This window comes from Melanerpes formicivorus, unplaced genomic scaffold, assembly GCF_026170545.1.
Source record: "Melanerpes formicivorus ecotype bairdi unplaced genomic scaffold, bMelFor1.0.p_v2 SCAF_36, whole genome shotgun sequence".
Classification (NCBI taxonomy): domain Eukaryota; kingdom Metazoa; phylum Chordata; class Aves; order Piciformes; family Picidae; genus Melanerpes; species Melanerpes formicivorus.
The window spans coordinates 6,745,729-6,766,763 of NW_027142388.1; the positions used below are offsets into that span (position 1 = coordinate 6,745,729).

The 21,035-nt window shown below is 40.0% G+C and overlaps 1 protein-coding gene across 1 annotated transcript in view; it reads right to left on the reverse strand.

The window, feature by feature from the left end:
* TMEM132C (transmembrane protein 132C) overlaps positions 1–21,035 on the reverse strand; it is a 220,660-nt gene that overhangs the window by 27,668 nt on the left and 171,957 nt on the right. The window contains exon 5 of the mRNA XM_068157429.1: positions 3,263–3,406. Within this exon, the coding sequence (XP_068013530.1) occupies positions 3,263–3,406 (144 nt within the window). The remainder of the gene's footprint in view (positions 1–3,262; positions 3,407–21,035) is intronic.

Genomic DNA, 21,035 nt, shown 5'->3' on the forward strand with positions numbered 1-21,035 from the left:
TGAAGGTCTAGAGCATTCAAAGACTTTGAAAGTTCATTAAATCAACTGTAAATTTGGAAGCAAAGAGCTGAAACTATGAGACAATAAAAAAAAAAGGAAAAGGAGCAGTAGTCAGCAGATTAAGACAGGACACAAACTGTGCACTGATCTGCCTCAGACAATGCTTATCACTGGGGAAACTATTACCTGTTATTTGTAGATATATCTAAGGTTTAGATTTCCATTGGGCTTTGTTACTGAGCATAATGCAATTGCAGCCAAACTGAAGCCATTGTAAAAACGGATATAAATAAGCTTTTATCTCATGCCCACTTAAATTGCTGGGCAGAAACATTACCTTTAGGCTCTTCATATGAGTCTAATAGACAAATACAAATAGATATTTATTTGGTGACTAAGTATTACAAGCCAAGGCCTAACAGATATTGATCACCTTCAACTTCTAACCTGAATCCCAAAGTATCAGGACTTCCACATGACTGAAATCAAACAAAAAGATCTGTGTGATCCTGTAGATGGTAACACATCTCAGTATTAAACAGCTCTCATCAGCAACTCTTTTGTTTTCTTAGTCTGTGGTTTAAACTAATCTACAGTCTTTCATCCCTGTAAAAATGTATTGGCTCTGCTATGATGGGATACTCGAGAAGAGGAACTGTAAACACATGCAGACAATCTCTGTTGAAGGTACCATGATCTTTTCTCAAGAGATGCAATTTATGACTGGACTTTTTTTCTTCTTATTTTTTTTTTTGTTCCCAACAGAATAAAACTCCCAACAAGGTCTCTAAAAGAGTGTTTTACAGAGGAAGATGATATATCCAAAGAACTTAGCATAAAAGCTTGATGGGAAATTTCAAAATGAATTAGGATGAAAGGCCTTTGAGCTCCATTTGAAGCTTTCTGAGTGCTTTATAAATCAGAACCAATATGAACATGTCAATTTGACTTGAACCTCAAACCGCATTTCCCCATGCAAAGAAATTTCCTGGAAGCAGGAATATTCTAGATGAAATAAAGACCCCTTTTTCCTTTATGATGAGATGATAAAGCTTTTTTGTCAAAGCATTTCATTGAACTCTATTTTTTAACGGGCTGTATGTTTTATAGCCGTTCGCACTCGTGTCACAGATGCATCCCTCCAGAGATTCTGCATGTATTTCTAAATACACAGAAGGTAGCTTCTCTCTTCATCTGAGCTACTTCAAAACATTTCTGAAGAGGAAGAAATTGCACCTGAAAAATTTCTCTAGCCGACCCAATAAGCACCGTGTGTTAGCCTCCAGTTATTTGTTTCATTGCAACTTCAGAGTGGCCAGACAGGGAGGCTTCTAGAAGCTGCTTGAAAATGTTCTGATAGTGCAGACAGGCTCCATTTTAAGGAACCCTTTTAGTGGAGATAAATTATTTCTATAGAAAATAAAAGAAGAGCACAGCAGGGTCCCAAGTGCTAATAAAGGGACATAGTGCTTCAAGAAAACATTCTTCCCAAACAAATTGTTGGAGACCTGCAATAGTCCAGGCTGTGCTGCAATTACAGCAAAATCCACTCTGGTTTTTGGGTAAGATTTGGGAATGTCATTTGTTCCTTGATCAATGTGCTCTGAAGCTATATTATAAAAAGACAACCAACCAACCAAAAAACCAAAACAACAGCAACAAAACCCAGAAATCATTTCTGCAAAAGGATTTTTGTTGGGGAAATCATTGTGCTGTCATTTTCTATGCATCATCTGGTGATGTGTAACAAATGCCCATCAGAAATACTTTTTCTTTTCCCCTGATCTGAGTCTTCCTTTGAACAGCAGAATGAGATATTGGGCATTTTCACTGCTGGAAAGAAGAACTCCCCATGAGGCTGGAAGTACTTGGTGATACTTTGGGAGCTGTTTAAGCAGGATGGCTAATCTGGGTGATCAGAGGAGTCCTTTTCTGAATTCAGTTTCTTCAATCTGTGAATGCTGTTTTCTATTTCATATTCCATGGGAATGCGACTCTCCAATAAGGTTACAATCAGGATAAACTAAATTTCAGCTTTTATTTTGATTTGCAATTAGGTGGCTGCCTTAGGAATGAAGGTTAACAGGAATTCATGGAAATGAAAAACTCTGTGAGGCATTTGATATATGGGAGCACTTCAAGCTTCAGCAAACTGGAGAGGCTCTGAAGGATCTACTGAAAGCAGAAAGCTTTCTGTAAAAATCTTCTATAATGGCTTCATTAGTTCAAAGTATAACTATTTTTTCCCACCTACTTGGTTACTAGTATAATAAATCCTTCCACATAAACTCAATAGTGCAGCAGACTGCTGGATCCTGCAAGTCCACAGTTGTTTTATTGCTTTGCAGGAACCTACAAACAGCACTGACTGACACGTAACAGTGCAGTGATACTATTTGTGTATTATACATCCAAGAGAGCTGACAGCATATTAAAGACACCTCATGAGTATCATCACAAAGCCCACAGTGCTATATGCTGTACAATAGTGCAATATAACAAAATCCCTCTTCAAAAGAGCTTATAAACCAAGGGTAACACCAGCCTTGCTCAAAGACCATGCTGAGTCCTGTGTGGCAAGTGCAACAGGATCCATGCAGAGCATTGTCTTTGTAGTGACTCCCTGCACCAGTGAGCATTTCCTTTAGGGCTTTGACTACATATGCACAGCAGAAATAGCTGGGTTGCCTTAAGACAATACCAGCTCACTGGTGTTTGTTACTGTATGACATTCAGCTGCAAGTGCTAAACTGATGGGCTGGTTATGTGAATGCTTTCTAGCCTCCTCTATACAGAAGCAAATTGTTAATTCAAAACAGCTCTCAGCAGAATATCAAGTCAACCAGGATGACTTTGCAGTTGCTGAGGAATGCTCAACCAATCCATTGCACTGATGCAGCCGTGGAGGTGACAATCGCAGCTGGAAAGGTGATAAGGAACATCTGGAGAGGCAATACTAACAGCAGAGCTGGTTTTGCAGTGAATTAACTCTGTGCACAGTGGACCTGAGGTGACATTATCAAGGCATTTTAAAATTAGGACACAAATAAAAATGAAACACTGAAATTCTACTGGAACTCAGTGTGGTGGCTGTACTGTTGCATCTAACTTTCTCTTTTCTTATAAATCTTTCTCCTTATTCTTTCGAAACAGTTATAGAATTAATTTGCAGGAGCAGATTCAGTGGTTGTCCCTGGGCTATTATCATTTTGTGTATAAAAAGACATGACATTTCAGAAACCAATACATGGCATGAACTTACTTTAATGACGTCTTCATCAGAGGATTTGCACTCCACTGACTCAGAGATGTCTGTCACAGCACTGTTCTCCTCAATGGAGACAACTTTGATGGGCACTGCCACTGTTTTTCCCGTGAGGATTGCGGTGTTCAGAATTTCTGTATCCTGTACACAAAATAAAGCACAGCCATGTTCAGAGACAGCTAAAGAGATTCCTAAAGGGCAAACATCAGCTCTTCAACTGGACTTTAAAAAGATGAATTATAGAATCATAGAATCAACAAGGTTGGAAAAGACGTCAAAGATCATCAAGTCCAACCTGTCACCCAACACCTCATGCCTACTAGACCATGGCACCAAGTGCCACATCCAATCCCCTCTTGAACACCTCCAGGGATGGTAACTCCACCACCTCCCTGGGCAGCCCATTCCAATGGCTAACAACTCTCTCTGTGAAGAACTTTCTCCTCCTTTTTTACTTTGAGAGAGGTGGAGCACTGGAACAGAGGTTGTGGAATCTCCATCTCTTGAGTCATTCCAAACTCACCCGGACACCATCCTGTGCAACCTGGCCTGAGTGAACCTGATCTAGCATTGTGATTGGACTAGATGATCTCCTGAGCTCCCTTCTGACTCTTATAATTCTTTGATTCTGCAGCTACAGATCTGATCTCATCTTTGGACAACTGTAATTTGGTAAAATGTAGCAAAACTCCAGTTTTATTTTATCTGCTAACTACCACAGCCAGCTGCAGCGCACATTGATAAACAGCAAACAACACAACTGCAGTTAAATTCAGTCCAGACAGGCACACATCACAGCTAGCTTCTCTTTTTAAAGTATGTGGGACTTTCACCAATACTTAGCTTTCAAAACATGAGCTCAGAGTTTTCACTAAACTGGATTTGATGGGACATATTTGGGACAGCCTACAAGACTCTCCAAAGGAAGAAAGACTGCTCTTTGAATCTAGGCCCAAAGACAGGGCCTCTCTGTGAACTCTGTCTCTGGAACTGTTTCAAGATTATTTGATTTCCTTTGATATAGCCAATGAAGCTATGTAAGGACTCCAGGAGTAGTTAGTGATGCTGTTAACTGCAGGGAAAATATGAAGGAAATTCGACGCTTGAACTCGGGTCATGGCCTATAAAAAAAAAGCCTTCCAATGCACCATCGACTCTACTAACTCCTGAACTGTTTCAATATCATATTCCCAAGATTCCCATGCAAGAAGAACTTTGAAGTTTTCTGCAGCTTTCCTGCAGCTTTTCAACTTCCAATTCTATAAAGTGAATAAAATATTCAGCAGACTCCTCAGCACTAAAGTCACGAGGACTGAAACCACTGATGTCAAGAGTAGCAAAATGGGGCACTGCTACTGTTGATACTGTTTTCAATTCAAGTTTAGTGAGTCTGAAATCTAGGTCAGATTTTCTTTTCATCTTGTAATCTGTTATTTCTCAGGTTCTCCTGCAGCTCTTGTAAGAAATCCCATCAAACTTCAAAAAAAGAAACCGTTAAAAAAAGGAATGTTGGCTGTTCTAGAAATTTAGGAACCCTAAGTAATTCCTACAATACATATGAAAACAGAGCTACTCAACACAGTAAATCAGAGGCAGATTTAGAAATGATGTTATTGGAAAGCCTAAGGCCATTCTCAGGAACTCCTGGCTTTCCAAGAGACTATGCCCAGCTGTTCCCCATACAAATTCTGCCAGGTACTGGGCATTTTAGAGCAACTGAATGCTGCAGTGAAATGCATGCCCTTTGGAGATTTACTTCTGCTATCTGAACTTGAAAATCTTGCTCCAAAAGCATTTCTTTTCCATGCACTGGCATTTTGGCAAGTCCAGAAACAGATGAAAAGGAGCAGATCTCAACATTTGGGGGGAAAAAACCCAACCAACACACAAACCCTCTGTTACAAACCCAACTGCTCTTCCTTCCTGCAGACTTCCAAAGTAACAAGCATTGAATAACTCACTTGGGTTCACTGCTTTTAACTTTAATTTTTTTATGTGTGTTTTTTGGCTACTGCAAATGCTTTATGTCTTTTGAAATTAATCTTTTGCCTTGCTCCCTTAAAGTCTTATGTTGTATGACTCTGAGTGTTAAATACTGCAAACTAAGAACTCCAGGGCAAAGGAAAAGCAAGAGAGTTTGTGGAACTGACAGGACATCTTTTCAGGCTATCTCAGCTCTGCTTTGAAATAATTCTACTCAGATTCAGTTTTTCCTTAGCAACTGATATGTATTACTGATAGAGGAATCTAATTTAGAGGGACAGGTTCCGAGAAATCCCATAAATAGAAATGAGTTTACGATACAAAACATACTCTGTGGCTTGGGGATTTACCCACATTTGCATTTAATGGTAATTTAGGAAGTTCAAGACAAACCAGAAAATCACTTATACACAAACCAAGAAAGAAATGAGCCCTGCACCACTGCCAAGAAGATAAAAACAAAGACCTGATGATGCAATGAGGTGAAACCTTCGTGCCACAAGCAGCAGAGTTAATTCACTGTCAGGTTTAACTTGCCACAAACCACTTAGTCACTGGAAATCCGTCCAACTCTGCTCTGCTCCTGCTTACAGCATTAAGCAATCAGTGGCCTCACCATGAAGTAAAATATTAAGAAAAACAGGAGAGAAGTGGGATGCCCAGCACACAAGCCCACAAGGCACTCTGACCCACATGAGGATTCTGTGCTTCTGATTTCCCAGCTCAGAAATCATCAGGAAAGGCCAGCTGCTTAGTCCACTCTAGCATTACCTAGGATGAAGGCAAGGCTGCCAGGAGTATCTTGCTAAATCATGTTTGCTGCACCACCAGCCATGGCTGCAGTTAAGCTCTCAGCCAGCACCACAGCACCATGAGAATAATAGAGACAGGATTAAAATCCAGTATTGGAGACAGGGTCTAAAAATATACAGGATGCAATGAAGTTAAAAGCAAGTTGCTTCTTTTCTGTAGGAACAACTAATTCCATAAATACAGGACAGAAAAGCTTCCACAGGATAAGCTGCTCTCAGAAAGTATTTGGAGACTCTAGTGGATCACATACTGAACTTAAGTCAGGCACTCCACACTGCTGTGGTTAAAGTCAAAACCAAACCAACGAAAAGAACCCTCCCACAGGAGACTGCATAAAGAGGAGTATCACCTTGTAGCCAGGTCTCAGCTAAAGCACCATGTCTGGATTTGAGAACCATACTACCAAGAAAAACATACTCAAGTGAAAAGAAATAAAAAAGAACTAGGAGAACAAAGGTTAGAAAATAAGAGGTTTGACTGAGAGCATTGGGATTGCTTAGCCTAAAAAATAGTATGGGGAAAGATGCCTACTGTCAATGTATACATGAAATTCTTCAAAACATGAGGAAGAATATACGATTTTCCATGTTCATGGACAGGGCCTGAAGTAATGTGCTTAAACTGCAACGAGGAAGATTTGTTTGACATTAAGGCAATCTTTGCTCTAAAAATGGTGACAGCAAATTGATGGGACAGGTTGTCAGGGGCAGAAGAAAATGCACTCTAGCCTAAGAGATCTTTGGCGAACAGGTTATATACATGATTCAGAAATAACACAGGTTCTTTGAGTCAGGTAGAAGAGGGAAGAGAGCAGATGACCTCTTGTGCCTCCACTCCTGTACCTTAGGAGTCTCCATTTTGCAAAATTGAATGATAACACAATAACCCATATAGCTTGCATTCAAAATAACCCTGTTCTGCTTCACCCATCCCAAATAACGTGATTCTTCTTCGCTGGACAAAAGGGAATGAAGAGAATGATCTGTACCTGTAAAATGGAAAAGTCTGACAGGCAAAAGTGACTGATATTCCTGTTTTCTGCACTGTACAGAACAGAGCTGATGAAACAATTGTCAAGTAATAATCTGTCACTTCTATTTCTCTCTCTCCAGAAGGTCATTATTGGCATATCTGAATTCTAAGTGGCTTTGATACAAAGCCATTATAACATGGGTTAAAAAACCTTTTCAAATTTCCTAAGACCTTTCTGGAGAGAAGAGCGAAAATTTAACTACTGGTACATTATCAGCAATTAGAAACCTCAATCTTCTGCCCTTTGCTAATGGTTTCATTAAAGGAAGCAGTGAATGAATTTATCTTGATTAATTACTTCAGAGATGCACCTGCCCCAAAAATTGTAAAAGGCATCCTTTGTCGCGGTAAAGGGCTACTGAAATTTCACATCCCTTCTCTGTAGCCCAATGTGAACATCAGAAATTTCAAATTCAGGAGATGGAAACATGCTGTAGGTGTTGTCTAGTGGCTTCACAGCTAGCACCATCACAGCCATTAGGGATCCTCAGCACGGGGAGGCAATTTGCAACTACGTGGCTACAGCTTTGAGCTGAAATGGAAACCTTCGGCTTTCATCTCGTCTAAAAGCAGTCATAACTCATTACTATAACAGAGTTTAAGAAATACTGAAGTATGAGCAATTAATATATTATACACCACGTTCAAAGCAATCTTCCTATCTGCCACTTCCTTTACTCAGTAAGTGCCCTATGCTATCCGGCTATGATGGTGAAAAACAAACAAGTAAGTATGACCAAAGAATGAATTCTTGATTCTGTTGTGGTTTGTTTAGAACTAAAACTCAGAAATGTGTGTCCTATATCCCTGTATATGGAAGAGCCTTATGGTACAACTTCTGCCTCCTCTCTCTCTCTCCTTTATATTGCTGCAATAAAGCCAAAGGCTGTAGCGGAACAGAGAACTGACCCATTGTCCATGCCCCCACACAAGCTGTTAGGCAGAAAGCTCTAAATAGCATATGAAAGGCCCCATGGTTCAAGATTCCTCAAAAGCTGAACTGAAACTCATAAAAGCAGCTTAAATAGAACTCCTCCTGTCTGTCTGTCCTGCAATACTGAGCACTCTAAATGTGCACCAGAGACAAGAGGGCTCTGATTCAGATCCTGTTTTCCTTGCATTCTGCCACCTCCTGTAAACTCTTCATTACCCACTGACAGGCAGAAACAGTGGTTGAACCTTTGAGGATATGTCAAGCAACATTAAGAAAACAATTGTTTTCACATCTGAGCAGGAAATGCTGGAATAGGTGGTGATTTTTATGTTCTATTTTTACACTCAATGTACTACTCTCTTTGCAAGCTTGTTTTGGGGGTATACAAATAGGATTCCAAAGAAACCTTTGGAGAGACTAAGAACTCATTTAAATTGTAGGCACCTCTCAAAATTGCAATATCTTGGCCACTTCCACATTCCTTAATTTTTAAAATCCCCCAAGAACTAATCTACTTTTGGTGCAGGCAGCAACTAAAGTTCAAAAATCAAATTTATTTTGTGTGGCAGAAGACTGAAAGCATCTTACAGCAATGTTTGGACTTGTTCCCAATAAATTAAAAAATGGGGACAGGAAAGTAGATTGGAAAAACAGAAGGAGGATGAGTCATGAATAAGCATCAATGTCCAGGTTCGAAAGAAAGTTTCTGTAAGTGTATGAGAAACTCTAAAAAAGCAAGGGCTCTCAATTCCAAAGTTGAAATGGAGAGCTACAGGTATCATTCTCATTGACACAGAAGGGACACTTCACCTCTGAACTTCCATGTAAGCCTCAAACTGTCTGAAGCAGCTGAGTTGGTTTTCTTGTATGAACATCAACAAACTCCCAGTGAGGATGGTCCTTTGCTGTTACCAGGGCATCCCTTCAACGAATACAGCATATGAAGGAAATTATTACTATTTAAACTTATTTAATTAACAAACAGTAGCATGAAAGAATATTTTTTCTTGTTCTTCTGATGGTTAGAGGAAGACTCTAGCAGATAGACTTAAGGCTCAAAAGATACTCAAAAGCAAACCACTGAATTGTGTGCAAAAGAAGTTACTTTATAAAGTTATTAATGAGTTCCAGCTTTGATCTGAAACTCGCAAAAGTGATTAAATGTCTTCACCCAACATAGCATTTTCATTATCCACTAATAAAACATCTCTTAAAGGTCTCTTCCAACCTAAACAATCCCATTATTGTATCTACTCTTTCCCAACCCAGCTCAAATTGGCAGCATGTTTGCTTGCTCAAAATCCTAACCTTTCTGAAATTACCTGGACGATCAAGGAAACAGAATTTTACCTCCTCTATACTAATCTTCAGCATGCTTCAGTGCCTTCAGAAATGATACCCTAAGGTCACAACCTGATACCTATGATAGATGATGAAAAGCTTCTCTGCTGGCATGTGTAGGTAGCAGCCATGGTATGAAATACCTCATAGCAGGAACATCTTCCAGTGTTCATCTGCCTTCCGCAGACACACAAAGAAAGTAAGAGGGCAGGGTGGGAATGGAATAGAATAGAATAGAATAGAATAGAATAGAATAGAATAGAATAGAATAGAATAGAATAGAATAGAATAGAATAGAATAGAATAGAATAGAATAGAATAGACCAGGTTGGAAAAGACCTTTGAGATCATCAAGTCCAACCTATCACCCAACACCATCTGATCAACTAAACCATGGCACCAAGTGTCTCATCCAGACTCTTCTTAATCACTTCCAGTGATGGTGACTTTCTCACCTCCTTATCCAACTAATACAACTTGGCAAGTTATGACTCCAGTGCAAGTAGTTAGGACAAAGGGGTACTCCTGTTCATCTCTCTGCATTCTTGATGCATTTCAAAGGAAAACAGTGAGAAGAGGGTTGGGCAGGGAGCCAGACCCTACATCATAGCACACTGAGACCTGAGTTCATTGAGACTCTTATATAGAATTTGATGCACCACTCTACAGGAAGTCTCCAAGGTTTCCTGCTAGGAGCTGTTATTACAATTCAGAGTACCATAAACTTTTGTTCATACTCTGGCCTTGGTTATATCAAGGTTAATTTGGACGAAGTCCGCCAGCAGTAGTACTGGTCTGAACATTTTCTTCCAAAGCTGCACTCTTTGTGCTACTTCACAGAAGACTCAGCAGAATTGGCTTTTATAAAAATGAATATTTTTTTGGAAAGAGAAAATAACATCCATAAAGCTCAGGTATTCTAGCCAGAGCTTAGAAGAAGTCTGCGCTCATATTTAGTCATTGAAGTTCAATAGCACTCCGGTTGACTCTGCAGGAATCTCACATGTTATTCCAGCCCTGTTTCAGTCAGGGAATGTCCACTGATGTCAGTGGGAGCTCTGTGCAAAGAGCAAGAATACAGAATACCAGCCTTAGTTGTTTGAGTTTAGCTGAAGAGCAAACCTTATGTTCATCCAGCCTCTCAGTTGTAAGAAGGCAAGCATTCAGCCATGACTAATTTAGGAACTAATTCAACATTAAATTGCAGCAGAATGAGGAAGCAAAGTGACAGCTGTTTAATTAAACTCTAAATCCGATTAGATGGTGTTATCAAGAGAAATCCATGGGAGCCTAAGGTCATGAGAATGCTCCTGTTTACAGGCTGAAAATTCTGCAAGTGGAATCTCCCAGAATGATGTTAATCATAGCTTGACATCAAGATTTCTCCCTCACACAAACACGCTTCCTTATGGGTGACAAACCTGTGCTGTACACCTGAAGGAGTGACAGAGAAAAACCCAACTTTATTTTATTTTATAAGGGAAATCTTTTTGAAAAAGTTTGTGGAAAAGAGGCAGTTGGCCACTGTCTACCTTAAAATCAAACCAATGTCTGTCTAATGGGAGGACAGAAGCAGCAAGCCCTTGCATGCTGTTGGCAGCACTTGAATCGGTGGAGACAAAGCCTATGCAGGAGAGCTCCAGGAGCTGTACTGTGCTTCCAACTACTGTTCAACCCATCACCCTTGATGAACAGTGACACCTTGGCAACACATTTACAGGAGAGATGTGGGAGACATACAGTAAGCTCCACATATGTCAGCTGCAAGCACAACAAATAGTCTGCTGATGAGCACTAAGTTATGCGTCACAAGTTTCCACTGGAGCAATGCACGGAGCTGCACTTCACCACAGACAATTGTTAGGCTGATTTGTGAGCCTGCTTAACACAATGGTTGTAGATTTGGGTTATTAATGCTACTAAGATTACAGCTGATTAACAAAATAATGTTGTTGGGCAGCAGACTCTGTTTATCTACATAATCCCATGATGAAAAGTAAATTATACATTGTGCTTTCTGCCAACGGGATTCTCTGATGCTCCACAGTTGTGGCTGGTGTATACAGGAAGGGAAAGAAGCTGACATTCTGCCTTTAAATTCTTAGCACATACTTCAGAAGAATAAGAGTGTTTCTATAGACCAAAGAGTTTGCAGGACTGAGGAGCTCTCTGAGGCAGATTCACTCCATGGCAGGAAGGGGGAAAGGGGAAATTGTTTGGTTGGACATTGGTTTGCTCTTTTCTTTCACTTGATTCCAATGTAATTGGCCCATCACATGAAAAGCCTGCTCTACTTCATTCATCAGTTTATAACATGAGGGCTTGTGCTTCATGAGTAACACCACATTGCAAAAGAAATGGGGTAATGCCATTAAAAGCAGTAAAACCAAAGGGGTACAACCTGCTTACTTAATAGCATCTCTCAGTATTCAAACATGAATCCTTGTGGAATTCAGGTTACTCCATAACTCTGAGGTCTTTACTGCAAAGTAAAATGTGAACTAATGAATCAAATAGCAGTGGTGGAAAATGAGGCCATTCAAAATTTACATAAGACATAAACCTATTCAATAAAAGTTGCCATTTTCTGCAGTCTGTTTCTGACAAGGATAGAAGAGCAAAAGATCTAAAACTTTCTTATGGATGCTAATTCTTTTTGACACATGACAACACTGTGAGGTATCTTTATTAAGTCCTTGCTAAATGGCCAGCAATGAACATGGCACAAAAATTAAGGACAATACCTGCCCTGAAGAACAAATAATGTAGAAGTCAAACACAGATAAAACATCACCCACAGAAAGACCCAAAGGTGGATGCTGGGATTGTTCTGTCCCTAGCACTCACAACATTTGTTTGAAGACCTTGACTGACATGATGTCTGCAGGTTTCTAGGAGTTTTAAAGAAGGTAAATGGAGGAAATGTGGGAACAGGGACATAAGGAAGGAATTCAGACTCAAATTTCCCACTTCCAGAAGAGTATCTCTGGCCATCAGCAGCACACAGGTAAAGCCCACCAGTGCATAAGCTGGGCTGGGACCTCTCACATGTTTCTCCTGGGGCTGGGCCACTAGCAGGAAAAACAGTGGCAGATTCCTGGGGCCAGAAGAAGAGAAAGCAATGAGTGCTCTGTTGGGATGGGAATGTCTTGGGCTGTAGCTTTTGAGAACCATGTAATTTATGACAAAGATCTCAGTGTCTTTTCAAAAGGGGAACTCAGTGTTCTGCAAGTGCAATGCCTTTTTAATCAATGGTTCTGTCTCTGTTCAGTCTACATATTGAGATAAATCTTAATTACTGGCCCCCTACATTAGCCATAAACACTTCCATTTTCTTCTGTGCTTGTACACTCCTCAAATACCCTGCTAGTGGAATTTTTGAGCCCTGATAAATTATGCTCTGCAGAGAGCAAATGGGAATGCAGAATATATTAACAGACAGGGCTGCAGACAAATATATTTGGATTCTTGGATGAGTAATCCACGCTTTCCTTGCAGTGCATCTACCCTGCTAGCACTCGAACGTGCAAAATGGGACCGCAGTCAATGATTACTTTGTTTTAGCAGATGCAGGCTGTATTCCTAAATGTGATTCCATCATCACTCAAAAGCAAGCACCTCTGTTAAAAAGTAGACGAGACCGGAACAAATGAACAAAGCTAACTATGCCTTTAATTGCTTTGCTCTGTTTGCAGTAATTGATGGGAAATGATGGAAAAATGTTACAAAGCCATGACTCAGGTCTGTATATCCACATGAAGACAGAGATCTGGACACTACCCAGATTATTAGAACAAGAGGATCACATAGCTTGTGATCTTGAATTCAACAACAAAAAAACATTAAAACCACCTTATAAGCTAAACCTTCCCATTTGCAAAATCCATAAACACTGTCATGGCTAGCAGAAAACCAAGCACTAGACACAGCCTGTTTTATAATAAGGATGAACCTTCCAAAATAGACAGCAAGAAACATTTTGCTTCAAGCTGCAGGCTAATGAATGTCCTTTCTTCAGAGCTTATGGGAACAGCAATTATACTAGCAGACAGGGTAGCTTTCTGTGATCTACTGAAGAGGGACACCTTGGCTCTGTCTCTGCATTTCCACTGTGTCTGAAACCAGGAGGAATGAAGAGACCTTATTAGTCAGTGTATCCAGAAAGGCATCATGTGACTGAGGGTCCTGTCACTTCTTCCACTTCTGAACAACTGAGAATTAAATTCCAACTTTTTACACAAATTCATTTCAGAAGTAAATGTTTGCTTTGCTGTATTTGTTATAATAAGTTTATCACAGGCATTTCACAACAGCAATTCAAAACTTGCTTTTGGAACTGTAATAGTTTGCCATAGGCACTGAGACTAACCAAAACCCCCTTATTTTCTTTCCCTTGTGGAATCAGTATCCAAGTGCTTCCATTAATATTTCTACCAGTAATGTGCCACTGCCTGAATATCAATGCTACTTGTATTTATTATTTGTATAAACATAACCCCATTTTGGCTCCACAGGATAGCTGGATGGCAATATGCTGAGCATGGGCTATAAGAAGAGACAGTTTCTACACCAAGAAGGAAAAAAAAGAGCAACCAGATCAACTGATTCTCACTGCATCTTGATGAAAAACTGATTTTTGTTTGCTGAGCAGAGCTAGGAAAGAGAAAAATCATTCCCACACCATCTGACACAATTTGATTTCGGTCTTCTTGCTGAATAAAATACTCAAAAAATACTGAAATGTTCTCGTTTTCTTTCCATTTTCTTTTTCAACAGTATTTGGAGAAATATTCCCAGTGTTACATCCAAAGAAAACAAAAAATCCAACTATTATAAATCATGGACACCCAAATACCACTTTGACTAAATGGATCTCGATTTGATCCCCTATATCTCTTTTATATTTTATATCTATAAAATCTTTGGTTTGTCTTGAGACCTGTCTTTACCTAGGATAAAGCAAGGTGGAATGAGAAACATATGGACCTTTTCCTGCAGAGAGGATGGATACAGTTAAAGCAATGACTCCTTAGGGAGCCTGCATCTTTGTAGGAGACCCTAATACCCACATTCTGAGGGACCAAACTGATTGCCAAGTATGTTGGAGAGGCATTTCCTGCTGCAGCAACAACCAGCAAACCTTTTGCAAGGTAGGAGATGTCAGACAGATTCCCCCAAGACTTCACACAGTCCCTACAATTTCCTCAACTCTTTCCTTCCACCTGTCCCAAGAAGTGTTACATTGCTTCAATCATGCAGAGGAACATACCTGGTTCATGCACAAGACAAAGATTAGCTCACACAAGACAGTGCTTAGCTCACATATGACAAATTAAGAAGGGCATGAAATAAGATCAACAGAATATTCTTAAGCTTGATCATGTCTTCCTTTGCCATCTTAAAAGCTGTAAGTGTGCACAGTTTGTAATTTTAAATGTCAGTCCTAATCAATATGTATCAACAGTGACTGAGCCTCTAGCTGGGGCCTCTCTGTTTTGTGGGAGCTGTGATACCGAATTCACTTAGGTTCCGCTCACTAAACCCCAAGCACTGCGCTAAAGTTGTCTCTGTTTCCTGTTGACTAGAACAGATGTGCCAGGATCCAGTGCCCAATAAGTGTTTTCAAAGAGAGATGGTATTTCCTGCTGTGTGGAGGTAGAGTCTGTAACTGAAAATGACTTCAAAGGAAACAATTCTGGAACCACTTAAAACATGGAAAACTTTTGAGGACAACTGTAGGAGCTGAGAAGCAGAAAGCCATATTGCATCTTTTTGCAAGCACTTAAAATAGAGAGTAAGGACATAAAAATGACTGGAGAAGATGGGGAGCATTTCATTTTTCTATATTTAGACAGAAATGAGACAAAAAGTCTAGTTATTTTTTTTTTAAGAGGCACATGTGTAACACAGGAAACTACCTGTTCCTCTTTGTGAAATTTCGTTCCTCGCCTTCGCTATTTTGCCAAATTGTCTTAGAAATGAAGGCACTTACAGAGGAAACACATTATCTAGAGAGAAAAAAAATATCCTAAGTATGAGCTGAAATGTGAGTGATTACCTGAGATATTCCAACTCCAGCATCATTATTGGTTATTTTGAGCCTAGAAAATGCAAACAGATGAAAAGCTGCAAAGTGACAGGTTAAAAGCCCCTATTCTGAGATCTCGATGGCTCTTGAGAACCATCACTGCTATTGTTTCAGAGCATTGCTACTTATGGATATGTTTACAGATACTTATGAATATACTCACAGCTGATGAGGACAGGCAATAAACTGTCCTAAGTTCTCTTGAAAACTTACGTTTTTATACATTTATGCAGTGCATAAATTACACATATTTCACCTACAGTAGACATGTGACAACATCTACAATCCATACTCATGCACATAGGGTTTTTATCTAATAAGCACTCTTAGAGGAGCAGCCACATGCTTAGAAAGTAGAGTGGAGTGAAAGGTATTATGGCCATTAGTTCAGTGACTGTAGCTGCTTACAACATTCCCAGGAAGGGATAAATATTTGTTAGGGGTACCAAAAGCTACGCCAATAAAATGTCCTCAGAAACCGCCACACATTCTATCCTTTCTAATCACAAAAAATAGCTTTTCATTTACTCAAGCATCTAAGGAATAATTGTCTGAGAAAGCCTTCAGCCATGATGAACACCTCTCATGTTTTCTCCATTGCTGAATGGTCCTATTAAGTTTATCACAGATGGGAGTGGGAATATTGGTAAAGCCTGAATGGGAGAGAAAGGCAATAGCCACCTGGTGATCTCATAATGGAATAGTTCATGGGTGCTTAAGCAGCCATGGCTGGAGCTATATAATATTTTCTTACTGAAATAATTTCATGGCTTATAGTCCTCATTTGTTTCAAAAGACTAATATGTGAAATTTGTCAGTTTTAGGGGCATTTTCTGGGCTCAATATCTGTCAGACATTGACTTTCCTTTTTCGTGAGTCTGAGGAATGTGTTTGGAAATGGACCCCCAGTTCAATCGGGTTTGCTCCACCATTAAGCAAAACCAGCAGAGCTCTGGTGATGTCTCCAGCCTGTGATGACCGTGGGAACGTAGCTGGTAGTAAAAAGGCAATTTTCATTAGCAATTTGAAATTCTTCCCATGCTCATTTCAATTAAACCTGCGGCCCTGTTATATGGTTGGCTATATATCTGTAATAATATTGCTGTAATGGCTGTACTCAACAGACAGCTGCAGATCGAAAATATACAAGCATATTAGGAGCCATGCATGGATGCACGCACAATTAGACCCTGCATGTATATGTGTGAGTAATCTATGTGCACCCAAACACATACACAGCTGTAATAGAAACAAGATTATGAAGTACTCCATGTTAATGGAAGCCAAATACTTGATTATAGGCAGAGAGAGGCAGTACTTTCCAGTTTAGATAGAAGACATTTCTACCCCAGATATTTCTTACTGCAAATATTTGCCAAGCATCATTTTTTAAAGCCTGACCCCACCAAACCCAACAGTGATTCTGCCAGTGGCTGCAGGAAAGCCAAGGTCCACTGTCAAGCATTATGGAGTAAACTCTACAGAGTCCTTTCCACAGAGTCCTTTCCAATGTGCTTTCTTTCAGCCAGACTTGAGCACTTCCACAAAGCTGCACTGACTTCCACCTGAAGGATGAGCACTCTACTCCTCAGGCAAAACTGATTGATTTAACTGGCTGTTATGTTGTATCAGGAACAGTGTGGCCAGCAGGAGCAGGGAGGTCATTCTGCCCCTGTGCTCAGCACTGGTCAGGCCACACCTTGAGTACCATTTCCAGTTCTGAGCCCCTCAGTTTAGGAAAGATGTTGACTTGCTGGAATGGAAATTGTAACATGGTTTCTGAATGATGGAAGCCCAGTAGCAGCTTAAAGAAGCCTTACAACATGGGCCCAGGTTTACAAATACCTGGGTATGTTATTTGCTTCTGTTTGTAGTGCTGTATTGTACATCAGTGGCAGACAAAGCTGCCAGTGAGGTACAGTTTGATAAATTAAACTATAAACTGAAGATGCCCACAGAATTACAGCCACAAAAAAAAGGGGAAACAAAAAAAAAGGCATTTTTTGGGATGAGCTTCACAACAGATCCAATTCATAATTTGCAGCCTTAGGAAAAGACTGCAGTGCCTAAGAACATGCTCTTAGGCATCAAGCTTGGCCTCCAGATGCTCTTCCACAAGGGCACTGGACACCTGAAGGTCCTGGCAGTTGTGGATGGATGGCCTGGACTCTCATGTTTAATCATGAGACTCTTTAACAGTGAATGAAAATATGGTGCCTACCACATAACCTGCTCCTGGAATTTTGTGTGGAGTCCCCAGATTCTACTGAATATGAACCAAGCTTCCGAGAGTGCCAAAAGTCTTACTGGTGATGAATAAACTGTTCAGTTTGGGAAAGCTTATCTAGCCTGCTTGTTTCCAGGGAATGGCACAATATTGACCATGGTGGGCAGTAGAATGCACTCTACAGCTAGGGTGAGGCAATTAAATGCTTTATGGACCTTAAGGATTAAGTCCAAGGACAATTTCTTGTTTTAAGTAACTGGGGTACTGCAAGATACATGGATGATTTTTATGGCTGCTGTGGAGGGTTGTGAACTTGTTTTATTTGGGTAGATAATTATGTCATGGATTATTAATGAGTTACTTTCTCCTTTTAATAGGCAGTATTCATCTTCTACAAGTTCCTTAAGGTCCTCAGTTTTTGTCCGTGGAGGGCACATGAGCATTTGGCTCAAGTTTGTGGATGTCAGAACTGTATTTAAACCACAGTGGAGGCAGAGCAGGCAGCTTCTGCTACATTATTTCAATTTAATTTAGTCTATTTTGAAATCAGCGAGAGAAAAGGCCTTTTTTTTATTTATTTTTAATTATTTTCACTGTGCAGATTCAACTTTGATAAGGAAAAACTGTTAACAAAACCACAATGGAGACTCTTATGAAACTGCTATAGAATAGTAATAACAAAACTGCAGAAAATAGCCATTGTTATTTCCTGTCATTGCCTCTAGATCATTTTTCCTTTTCAAATAGTGTATTGATTTCATTGACTTCATAGCAGGTCCACATAAGCAAAGCACATAGAGGGCAGGAACAAGATTACTGCATTAATGAGAGCAGATACTGTACAGACATCAGAAACTGTAGTTAAGAATATGAGAGTGACACAGGAAAATTAAATTATTGACCAGACATAGGCCTAAGAGAGTGGTAGGCCTTCTAATGTATAGGAACTAAACCCATCATATGTATACATAAGCAAACTAAATATATAATGTATATAGAATCAAAGATAGAATTATTTCCTCCTTACTCTAGCAAAACCATGTTTTACCCTCAGGAATTGCTTTGCAAGATCATGCCGGCTAGAGGTCCATGGCTAAAAAGGCCTCCTTGAAAGAGGTTGCCCTGATCCTTGTATAAGTGAGTGATATGAAGGATAAAGGGATCAAATCGATTTGTTTAAAGCAGAATTTTATTTGTTAGTATAACCTGGGGCAACCACTGTGGCCATTATCTTCATCAGAGCATCTCCCAGCAACTTACAACACTGAAAGAGGCTTGGAAAAAAGATTTGTGTGCTTAAAAGCTTGGCTGTTTTGTTTTGGTTTTTTTTTCCCCCTAACTATGCTGAATGGCCTAATGAAAGACATTACCTCTAGCCACAAACCTTGCTTCACTTAGATTTTGCTCTTCAGGACTAGGATAACATTGCCAGTAGTGAGTAGGGGAGACTGGCACTCAGGTTTAAGCAGGGAATCTGATGATTCTTTGCACAGAGTGATCTTGTAAGCCAAATTTTTACATTCTACCATAGGAAATATGAACTACTTTGTCCATTTTAAAGATACATAAATTGCTGTGGACCAGAGTGCTGCCAACCTTCCAAAAGAGGCTGAAACTAACTCCAGACATGTGGCTCCCACTCCATCAGACAATTCCTGTTTCTACGTATCAGAATCTCCCAGTGCTTAATGAGTACTCCATAATTTGAATGAGGTAAGAGCAGTGAGGAGGAATTACTGAGTCTCAAATGACTTATTTATTACCACATCAAGCTCACTCCTGAAGCTTCCAGGCATTCTTAAAACATATGCCGCAGGATACCTCGTGCCAGCTGGCAGCTCCACTGTTAGTCACTGCTTTTCAAGGCTTGCAATTGACATTTTGTCCCAGATCCAGAATCTAAAACATAGTCTTCTCTGCTGGCACCACTGAAGCTCCGAGCCATATAAAAACTCCTTGCTATTGGCACACACAGACACGTAGTACCCCATACAAAATGATTCCAAAGTACATTCAGGTCTTAGACTGATCGCTTTGGTTTCTGCTGCTGACATAATATATACAGCAGGAGGCCTTCCACCTTCTGTTAGCTCTCCAGAATGAGAACTCAAGATCACAAAGAGGTTATAGCAAGCCTTTTGAATTTCACTCAGTTGTGCACTCTTTCAGAACACGAAAAGAGAGTTCACCTTTAAATTACACAAGGTGATGGTGTCCACATGCTCCTCGCCCAGCCACATCCCGGTAAAACCTGGTTTATGCAAATGAAAAGTGTTATGCCGAGGTACAAAAAAAATCCACATGAAAGAAAAAAAAAAATATTTGAAAAAAATGATATCAAGTACTTCTCCCTGAAATTGCACCTTGAGAGTAAAACTCAGTAATGAACCTGAAGGTTTGAACTGTCAGAAGTAGTTTGGGGCTGGAAGGTGTAGATAAATGGGCGATGCTGCAGAACCAGATTGTACGTAAGCACAGTGTGTGGTGCAGGAACAGACTGGTGTGTTTTTCAATGCTGAATTTACAGGCTAATATTTCCCTTCTATCATTTTCTCAAACTCCCCAGTGAACTTGAATTATAATTTTATTTTATTTTTTTTTACACTTACTTAGTTTAATCAAAACACTCATTTCACAACCTCCAAATCATGCACAGGGCCTTGGAGAGCAGCGTACGGCACAGTCACTAATCCTGATCATGACAGTCAGCATTCAATATGCAACTACTGTAATTAATAAAACTGCACTCTTGCTATTTTTCATTAATAGAGGATTTCCAAAAGCAAATTGCAGCCATAAATTACATCATTACAGACTGTACTATTGTTCTGTGAGGTAACAAATCTTGCAGAAAGACAATCAGCTTTGCTAGGAAAAAAATCATACAGAGCACAAATCAGATGACTAGCACCTGATTAAAATTAATGTCAGTGTTACTCTTCTTTCCATTTGCTTGCTGAAATCCCCTCTCTCAGCCCTGTACTGGCTTGCTGATGCTCATGCTCTGGTGCTGGTGCTTTAAATGTTAGGCATGTTTTCTTTCTGAGGGGAAAGCCAGCCTTGGTAGGTTCACTCTCTACGCTGATTTTCACTGCCAGCCCCTACAGCCTAACTATGGTCTAAAGCACCCATCACAGCAATGGGGCCACTGCCACATTATCAGAGTTTGTGTCTGATAATTCATTTAGTGTAAGGGCATCAAGCTGGAGAGCTCAAGCATTGCAGAAAGACCTTTGCTTACAGACCCTTTAACTCAGCAATGTAGGTTTCGTCGTAGCCCAAGCTTTGATGCAGTCTTGGGGTCAAAGCCCATTGCCCCACTGCTCCTTATGCCTTTAGAGCAGTTACTGTG